The sequence below is a fragment of the Nicotiana attenuata genome, chromosome 5, assembly GCF_001879085.1.
Source record: "Nicotiana attenuata strain UT chromosome 5, NIATTr2, whole genome shotgun sequence".
Taxonomy (NCBI): Eukaryota; Viridiplantae; Streptophyta; class Magnoliopsida; order Solanales; family Solanaceae; genus Nicotiana; species Nicotiana attenuata.
The window spans coordinates 43,149,731-43,160,997 of NC_031993.1; the positions used below are offsets into that span (position 1 = coordinate 43,149,731).

The 11,267-nt window shown below is 39.4% G+C and overlaps 1 protein-coding gene across 1 annotated transcript; it reads right to left on the reverse strand.

Annotated features, from left to right (window-relative positions):
- LOC109226163 lies at window positions 741–1,331 on the reverse strand. The gene has a single exon (XM_019390960.1). It carries the CDS (start codon window positions 1,329–1,331, stop codon window positions 741–743), a length of 591 nt encoding a protein of 196 aa, XP_019246505.1.

An 11,267-nucleotide genomic window follows, 5' to 3' on the forward strand; every position in this document is an offset into this window, starting at 1 on the left:
CGATCATTTGATCGATGCTCGGCAATGGAAAAGAGTCATTAGTAAAAGCCTTACTTAGCTCATTATAATATATACACATTCCGAAATAATTATTCTTTTTTGGCACTACTATTACATTTGCTAACCATTCGGGATACTCTACTTCATATATTGAACCTATATCAAGCAACCCGGTTACCGCCTCTTTCACAAACCTGTTTCTGACCTCTGCTATCGGCTCCTTTTTCTGCTTTACCAGAGGGAAATTAGTTTCGAAGATTAGCTTATAAACAACCACTTTTAACGGGATACCTATGATATCTGAATGAGACCATGCAAAAAAGTCAATGTTAACCTTAATATATTTAATAACTTCGAGCCTAAGTTTGAGACTCAACCCCATTTCTAAGTAAACCTTTCTTTTTGGGAACTTCGTAAATGAAGTGACTTGTTGAAGCTCTTCTACGGTTGATTTTGTTTGATTCGTTTCTTCTGGTTCCCGGAAAGATCTAGGCACCTAGTAAATATCCGGTGTCTCCTCCTTATTATCTTTTTTTTACCGGGATGGAAATGGAAGTTGACACCGGTTCCTGTAATTGCTATTTATTAATACCTTCTGTCGTACTGCTAGACAAAGTGATGACATTCATTTTCCTTGTCGTAGGTTCATCACCTCTAATTTTCTTGATCCATCTGGTGTTGAGAACTTTAGAAATTGATGATAAGTTGATTGAATAACCTTCATTTAGTGTATCCATAGTCTACCAAGAATTATAGTCCATATCACCATTCACAACTTTAAACAAAGTGGATTTTATCACCCCTTCGGCATATGTAGGCAACACGATCTCCCGTCGAGTCGTCACACTTGTTAGGTTGAACCCAGACAAAAGCTGTATTGCCGGAACTATGCATTCCGTCATCTTTGCTTGTTCCGGGACTCTTAATTGAATAATATTAGCTAAACTACCTGGATCAACCAACACACACTTAATTTTAAAGTCTAAAACATTTACAGATATTACCAGAGCATTATTGTGTGGTAAAATAAGGCTACCGACATCTTCCTCAATGAAGGTGGTTTCATCATCTTTTGGCGCTTCCTGGATCCTCTTTCCATGAGTGACTGATATCTTCATCTTCTTTGCAGCCAAAAATATCACCCTATTCACTTTAACCCCACCAAAAATCATGTTTATTGTAAGAGGGGGAGACCCTGTAGTTGGCTTTGACGGTTCCGCTGCATCTTGACTCATATCATAATTGATCTTAGCACAACCACTTAGAAACTCTATAATATGACCATTTTTCAACAACATCGCTACCCCTTCACGAAGTTGTCGGCAGTCCATAGTCCTATGATCATGTATACCATGGAATTCACACCACAAATAAGGATTCCTCTGATTGGGGTCTGATCGAATTGATTTTTAGAACCTTGCTTCTGTGTGTTTCTCATAGATGAAACAACTCCACCAAGATAATGTTGAAATTGTAATTCGATAACCGGTGATATCCTGCATCTTAGGACCCTGATGGCTCTTTATCTTGTAAGGCTCTACTACTACGCCCATCACTAGTCCTCCTGTTTGGTACAAATCTTTCTAATGATGGAAAACCTCTAACTCCACGCCCTAGGCTTGATCGATTATCAGACCTTTTATTTGACACATATGGCTGAAAACGACTCCTGGATGGTCTCTAGTCCGCATCAAGATCAGTCTTAAACTTCTAAAGATTTTGACCACGATTTCGACCTTTGAAAGATAAGGAAGTATCCAACTGATCATTTTCAATCCTAATTTTGGATTCATAGCGATTATGGACATACGTGGTTGCATGAAATTCCATTCGACTCTCGTTCAACTTCCTTGAGGCATGGGACCATAATATATTGAGAGTCTTGATAAACGCTTACGCTTCCTATTCATCTGGTACGCTGGCGACAACAATATCTCCTTTTAGAACCAGATCACGAACTCTCGCAACAACTCTAAATCTTTTTGAGCGGTTCTAAATATATCTGCTTTTCTAGCTTGAACTTTCCTTTCCCCAATGTATGCTTTGATAAAATAATCAATTGAGTGTTCAGGTAAAAGAGAATACCTTGTTAAATCCCCTTTCATTAAGGTTTTGCCAAATTTCTTTAGTAAAACCGATTCGATCTCAAGCAAAACCAACATTTCCTTTCACAACAATGGTGTTGATTGTGATATGTTCTTTTGGATGTGATGTTTCATCCTATTTTGGAGTATTCGGTATATCAAATCTATTTGGAATCAACTATGGAGCCGCACTTGGTTGAATGGCAACTAAATATACTTCTTTTAGTCCGGACCCTTCACCAAAGGTTCCCCCAACTGATCCATCCGAGCGTTAAATTCTTTAGCATTTTGATCCATTCGAGCAATTATCTCTCTCGTGAACCTAATGAGCTTGGTCTTAAAAGTATCATCTGTGTTCTTTCATTTTCGGACATGCTGTCTGCACTGCCTGCTTGGTTGTTATTCAATCTGAACTCCTCCCTTGAAGCGACGTTACCAATTTTTGGAGCTGTCCGATTTATAGGCACACCGGGAGGGGAGCGAACTCCAGAATTGGAATTATTTGAAGTAACCGATAGCACTTGCTGGATTTCAGTCACTATTTGGTCCTGTCTTGAGTGATGATTCATGATTTCTCTTTGGTGTGCTCTCAAAACTTCTACAGGAGTCACAAGTACACGAGCGATGAGAATACTACAAATATGGACTGAAATGAAGTAGAACTATCTGAAACTAGATACACAGTAAAACCATGGTTGATTGGGACTTCCAAGACTGTGCACGCCATGCAACACTACCTCGAGTCTCCTGTGAAAGTTGGATTCGAGCACTTTCCACTATGCGCCACTAGGACGAATACCGGAATCTACATAAGAAGTGATACGTATAGTATGAGTACAACCGACCCAATATACTCTGTAAGTGTTGAGCCTATCCTCGACAAAGTAGTGACGAGGCTATGACAGGACACACACTATAAAAATGTATGGATAATAATAATAAAGGAAGGCACAAATATAGATAAAGCAGTAAACTCATAAGGACGAGACCCAAAAGTCAACTAACATAGGGCCTCAAAATAACATCATCTCAGAATACTCATAGCACACAACTAGAATAGAACATTACATATACAACCATCACAACATATCATACTTCGTTGCAGCGCACAACTCGATCCCAATATTTATCACAATATCCATTATGGCACGCAATCCAATGCCAATATCATATCAATATATATTGTCGTGCAATCCGATCCCATTATCAATTAGTTTCAACATTATTGCAGAGCACAACCCATTTCCATTATCAACTCATTAACATGAACAACTTAACACAACCAATAACATAATCTTAACACAAAAGGTACCAATGCGTGCAAAACACTAAGGATATACTAGTACACTATATAATAACCAATGCCTCGTACTCACAAACCTCAACAATGCTTTAATACAAGAACTACTAAAAGACTGACAGAATTGGGTATAACATAATAAAGTGCAACAAATAAGGTAAAGGCAAGTAAATGCATAAAATAGTGAAATATCCAACTTGTATAGGAGAAAGCAAATAATAGGTAAGCAAATATTGATCAAGGAATAAGTAAAAAGAACAAGCAACTATTGAATGACATATACTAAATAAGGCATAAATAATAGTTAACGACATATAGCAATCAACGCAAATAACGAGACATAACATGATATAACTAATGACATAAAGGTAAATAACCCAATCTGCATGCTTTAGCCCATGACAACGCATATACACTTGTCACCTCGCATATACGTCATCCTCTAAAGTAATTCACATAGAAAATAGACCAAATAAGTCTTATTTCCCTCAAGTTAAGGTTAAATACTACACTTACCTCCTTCCGCAACCAAATCAATACTCAACCACAGGTTTTCCTTTAGAACAAGCATCCACACCAAACAAATCTAACCAAATATCATATAAAAAAACCAATATAAGCTTTAGAAACTACCCACGAATGATAAAGGTTCAATCTGTAGCTTAAAAAAGTTAACCCTAGGCCCGCTTGGTCAAAATCCGAAATTCGTACCAAATCTCGATTACCCATTCACCCCAAGCCCCATTATGTAATTTGTGTCGAAATCCGACCTTAATTTGAGGCCTAAATTCAAAATTTACAAAATCCCTAAATTCTACCCAAAACCCCTAATTTCTACCATAAAATTCCTAGATTTGAGGTTAAAAACTCATGAAAAATAATTGAAAACTAGTTAAAGATGCTTACCAACGAATTTGGGAAGAAGAAGTACTTGAAAAGTCACCTCTAGAGAACTTAGGTTTGAATAATGGTGTAAAATGACCTAACTCACGATCTTCTCCTCTTTTACCCAGCTGCAGACATTGCATTTGCGAACACTTGTTCGCAAATGCGATGTCCGCAATACGAGACACTGGTCGTAAATGCAAAATTGCATCATATGCACAGACGTCGCAAATGCTATAGAACCTTCGCATTTGCGAAGGACACCCCCTTCGCGTATGCAAGCCAAGCTTCGCAAATGCAAAGCTGCCCAATACTACACTACAACACAAATGTGATGCCAGAGTCACAAAAATGAACAGAGTAAACCTCGCAAAAACGACTAATTATTTGCAAATGCGAAGACCAAGACCATGCTTGCAAATGCGATCACTTGACCGTAAAATCGAGGTTCATAAATGCTAGCCAGACCTCACAAATGTGAGATCTGCAACTGAACACTAGCAACTCAAATGCACCAGCTATTCTAAATCAATCCGCAATGCCTCTGAAACTCACCCGAGCCCCTCGGGGCACAAACGAAACAAGCACACAAGTATAATACATCCTAGGAACTTGCTTTCTACCTCAAGTCATTAAAATAACATCGAATAACAAGAATCGATCCTCAAAACTCAAGATTTCAACTTGAAAACTCAACTTTAATAATTTTTCACATAACACGGTGAAATGCGCTCGGGTCACCCCAGACCACAACCAAATATGCGTACAATTCCATAAACATCATACGAACGTACCGGAATCGTCAAAATACCGTTCTGAGGTTGTTTAACCAAAATGTTGACTATAGTTAGCTATAGCTTCATTTTAAGTCAAAATCACATTTTCATAAAATTTTTACATAAAAGCTTTTCAAAAATGACACGGACTACGAACGCAAATTGATAAAATCAAATGAAGGTATGGGAGTTCTCGGAGCACAGAAATAACGGCTAGTACTCAAAACGACCTATCGGGTCATCACGTTCTCCACCTCTAAAAGAAACATTCGTCATTGAACAGACATCAAAAAGTACCTGGACTGGTAATTGGTGGGGGTATCTACTCCGTATATAGGAATAGGACTCCCATGTAGCCTCATCAATCTGCTGACCTCTCCATTGTAATTTCACATAAGGGAAACTCTTAGATCTCAACTTGCAAACCTACTGGTCTAGAATAGCTACCGGCTCTTCCTCACAGGTCAGGTTTTCATCAAGCTGTTTCGTGCTAAAGTCCAAAATATGTGATCTATCATCATGGTACTTCCGAAGTATGGAGGCGTGATATACCGGATGTAGTCCTGCTAGGATAGGAGGCAATGCAAGCCTATAAGCAACCTTCCCAACTCTCTCCAAGATCTCAAATGGGCTAATTCGAGCTCAAGTTGTCTTATTCCCAAACCACACCATGCCCTTCATAGGCGACACTCGGATAAGAACCTTCTCACCCACCATGTAAGCTACATCTCGAGCCTTCCAGTCCACATAACTCTTTTACCTGGACTGAGTTGTATGAAATCGCTCCTGAATCACCTAAACCTTCTCCATAGCATCGTGGACAAATTTAGTGCCCAACAATCTAGCCTCTCCAGGCTCAAACCAACCATTTGGTGAATAACATCACCTCCCATATAAGGCTTCGTACAGATCCATCTAGATGCAAGACTATTAGTTATTGTTGTAGGCGAACTCTGCTAGATACAAGAACTGGTCCCATAAACCTCTGAAATCAGTAACATAAGCATGTAACTTGTCCTCCAAGATCTGAATAGTATGCTCGATCTGTCTGTCCGTCTGAGGATGAAATGCTTTACTCAGCTCGACCCGCATGCCCAAATCACGCTGCACAACTCTCCCAAAATGCCATCTGGTCATGGGTCAGTGTACATGAATGCAATGCATAAAATGCATAAGAAATACGTCAATAAAATTTTCTCGAAATGTCATAAAAATCAATATACCTTTATGATAAACTTTATCAAATAAGTATTTTTCTGAGACCCATGAACAGATGATAGAATAATAAGACTTATGGGAGAATAAGAATATACGCATCTCTAGAATTTCTACGAATAGAGTAATTTATGGAAGTTGTGCATTTGCTCGTTTCGTTTGTGCCGTAGAGATTATGCCAAACAGAAAGAAGGGATGACCTTAACACACGTGGAGTAGGAAAAAATTCGTATGATATTCTTACTTGAATTCTCGTTGAAGCAGAAATGTCACGTTATAATTAAGGAGGATGACTCCTCTGTACAGTTAGTATCACCAAAACTTTTTTCAGATAATTAAGTAGAAGAGTACTACTCCCTTTTACAGTGTAGCTTAAAGAGATAAAATACAATGATTTGATTATCTAGGTTTGGACAATCCTGTGGTGTGGATTCTTATTCTAGAGTTTTGGTAAGGAATTTTGTAGGAATTTGTAAGCATTTATGTTGCTAAGGTGCAAAGCTCACATCTGAAATGTGCAAAAGCTAACATTTAGGATTCTTTTTTATATGAAATGATTAAGAAATGAATTTCTTGGTACTACACATTATTTTTGCCACCTAAGCTCATATGACTACTTAGTCATATGTATTAATAGTGGCTTACTGCCACGTTTTAGGGGGTGAGTTTTTTAGTCTTATCTGATAATTTAATTAATGAATTAGGTAATATCCCGCTATCCGATAATTAACCAATTATCCACATAATTAAGCATTATCTCAAATTACCTAGAATTCTACTTATTATTTTTTGAATACACTTTATACATCATACTATCATGGTCATATGGTACCTTGTATGGTACTAGTCCATAAATATCGGGTATTATAGCTCGGACCGTATTTTATCCCAAATCGACAACCTTCAACGAAAGTCATTTTCTTTGATTCGTTTACCCATTATCCTTCACGACACTTATTTATCGCTTGTTATAAATAGCATAAATACGTTAAAATTAAGATAATCTCATCCTCGAGTCTATGTCGATTAACTATAGACGAAACTTTGACGTACGAAAATGCGAGATGTAACATCTTTTCCCCTTTAGAAACATTCGTCCTCGAATGTTCAACTCCCGTGGATCTATATAAATTTTGCAGAGTTGCCTTTGTAACAACACTACTACCAACTCTTCCTGTAGAAACTCAATAATTCAACGCCACATAAGACCACAGTCATCAATAACGACAATGGCCTAACGCGACCAATGACAATAACTAACACAAAAATCCCTACACGTACCTTAAAGTTGTGATGTCTCAGTCAGACCCTTCTCTAGAGGAGGAAATAAGTACGGATATCTAGACTTCATGTCTTCTTCGGCCTCCCAAGTCATTTCTTCCACATTGTTGTTTCTCCAAGGTACTCTCATCGAAGCTACGTCTTTAGTTCTCAATCTCCGAATCTATCTGTCTAATATAGAAATGGGAGTTTCTTCATATGATAGCTGCTATGTGACTTGAACATCATCAACTGACACAATTCTAGAAGGATCTCTGATACATTTACGGAGCATAGACACATGAAAGACTGGATGTACAAGCTCCAAGTCCGAAGGCAAGTCTAACTCATATGCTACCTGTCCTACATTACGTATGATCCTATATAGTCCAATGTACCGAGGGCTAAGTTTTCATTTCTTACCGAACCTCATAACACCTTTCATCGGTGATACCTTTAGGAATACCCAATCGTCAACCTAAAACTCCAAGTCTCGCCGTCGATTATCCGCATAAGACTTCTGATGGCTTTGAGTAGCTAATAGCCTTTCCTATATGAGCTTAATTTTCTGGATTGCCTATTGTACCAATTCTGGTCCTACTAACGTAGTTTCCCCGACATTGAACCACCCTATAGGCGACCTACACTTTCGTCCGTAAAAAGCTTTGTATGGAGCCATTTGAATACTATAATGGTAGCTATTATTATATGTGAACTCAATAAGCGGTAGATGATCATCCCAGCTACCTTTGAAGTCTATCACACAAGCTCGTAACATATCCTCAAGTGTCTGAATAGTACGCTCAGCCTGTCCATCTATCTAGGGAAGAAATGTTGTACTAAGACTTACCTGATTCCCCAATCCTTTTTGGAAGAACCTCCAGAAATTAGCTGTAAACTGAGCTCCTCTATCCGAGATAATAGATACAGGGGCACCATGCAGTCGTACTATCTCCTTAATATAAAGCCTTGCATAATCCTCTGTGGAATATGTACTCCTAACGGGCAGAAAATGGGCTGACTTTATAAGCCTATCAACAATCACCCATATCGAATCGAACTTACGCTAGGTACGAGGTAAGCCTACGATGAAATCCATATTGATTACTTCCCATTTTCACGTCGGAATCTCCATAGCCTGCAATAATACACCTGGTTTTTTATGCTCAATCTTAACCTGCCGACAGTTAGGACACTGAGCAACAAACTCCGCTATATCCTTTTTCATTCCATCCCACCAATATACTTCCCTGATATCATGATACATCTTTGTCGCTCTTGGATAGATAGAATAACGAGAATAGTGAGTTTCTCCCATAACCTGCCGATGCAGCCCTGCAACATTAGGGACACATAATCGTCCTTGATATCTGAGGACCCATCTTCTGTAATCTCAAATGGTGTCTTCTCCTTCTAAGGGGATGTATCCCTTTAATGAGCTAACACAGGATCCCTGTACTGGCATTCCTTTACTTCAGTTACTAAAGAGGATGTTGCCGTATCCCGAATAGTAATTCCAATATCACCTGAGTCCAGTAACCGAACTACAAGACTAGCTAGCTGTTGAACCTCATGGGCTATTCCCCTCTTTTCTGGATGTAAATATGACAGGCTACCCATAGATCTACGGCTGAGGGCGTCGGCTACTACGTTCGCCTTCCCCGGATGGTATAAAATATCAACATCATGATCTTTAAGTAGCTCCAACCACCTCCTTTGACGTAAATTTAATTCCTTCTGCTTGAAGATATATTGGAGGCTCTTATGATCCGTAGAGATATCAACGTGAATCGCATACAAGTAGTGCCTCCACATCTTTAGTGCATGAATCACTGCAGCTAACTCTAAATCCTGGGTCGGGTAGTTCTTCTCGTGCTTTCTTAGTTGTCTAGAAGCAAAAGCTACAACCTTACCATGCTGCATCAGCACACAACCCAATCCAACGCCTGAAGCGTCACAATAGATAGTGTAACCATCGGTCCCTTTTGGGAGCGTTAGAACCAGTGCTGAATTTAATCTGTCCTTTAATGCCTAGAAACTCCGTTCGCAAGCATCAGTCCATTGAAACTTTTCTCCCTTCTTAGTAAACTTTGTAAAGGTGCTGAAAGGGAAGAAAATCCCTCTACAAATCTCCTGTAATAGCCTGCCAAGCCGAGAAAGCTACGAACCTCCGTCGGTGTTTTGGGTATAGGCCAAGTCTTTACTACCTCAATCTTCTGTGTATCCACCTGGATGCCCTCACCCAAAATGATATGCCCAAGGAAAGCTACAGAGTTCAACCCGAATTCACATTTAGAGAATTTTGCATACAACTTCCCTTTTCGTAGAACTCTGAGCACAATACGCAAATGATCTACATGCTCAGCCTCTGAACGAGAATACACCAATATATCATTGATAAATACAATAACGAACAGATTTTAAATGGGCATAAACACACGGTTCATCAAATCCATGAATACTGCTGGGGCATTGGTTAAACCGAACGACATGACACGAAACTCAAAGTGCCCGTATCTGGTCCTGAATGCTGTCTTCGGAATATCTTCCTCCTTAACCTTTATCTGATGGTACCCGAACCTCAAGTTTATCTTTAAAAAGTACCTGATTCCCGTTTAAGAGGGGATACGTAGGCAGCCTTATGGGTTCGGTCACAATTAAATAAATTTTTTATTTCCCCCCAAAATTGGAAACTGGGGAAGAATTTTGAAGAGGACCCTCAAAATTCCAAAGTAATTTCAGTCGATCGCCGCACGAGCAGCAGTCCGAAGCATCAACCCATGAAAATGGGGCAGAATTTTGAGGGGGACCCTCAAAATTCCGTAGTAAGAGAGGTTGCAATATCTCGAACCGCGTCACAGTCGTCGGTTCATCTAAAAAACTATTTTAATTATACATTGTTGTTATACTTTTAACAAATCATGCATGTCTATCATCAAAACTTCTTTGTTCAGCAGCGCTACCCCAGTGACACATACAGTATCACCAGATCGAAGCCAAGCAGGTCAAGCAAAGCCAGCGGGGATACGAACTAACCTCCCCTTTACAAAACTTATGATTTTTCTTTGGATGCAGGCACTTGGATTGCGAAATCATCCAAACATACAATACACTCACAATATAAACATTGTTCAGGAATACAACTCTGAGAACCGTTGCATTTATTCAGATTTTCTATCCACACACAACAATGTCCCCAGCAGTCACGATATCGCAATCTGCTATCAGCTAAGAAAGCTCTATTACCATTTCCCATTTTATTTCTTGCATAAGGCTACCATTCTGGCTTCCGAGACTAAATGCTGTCTCCCTCTGCATTTTTCTGCATTGCATAAGGCTACCATTCTGCCTTCCGAGACTAAACGCTGTCTCCATCTGCATTTTTCTGCATTGCACAAGGCTACCATTCTGCCTTCCGAGGTTAAGCTCAACCTCCATCTGCATTTTCTGCATTGTATAAGGCTACCATTCTACCTTCCGAGACTAAACGCTGTCTCCATCTGCATTTTTCTGCAATGTACAAGGCTACCATTCTGCCTTCCGAGGTTAAGCTCTACCTCTATCTGCATTTTCTGTATTGCATAAGGCTACCATTCTGCCTTCTGAGACTAAACGCTATCTCCATCTGCATTTTTCTGCACTGCACAAGGCTACCATTCTGCCTTCCGAGGTTAAGCTCTACCTCCATTTGCATTTTTTGCATTGCATAAGGCCACCATTCTGCCTTCCGAGACTAAACGCTGTCTC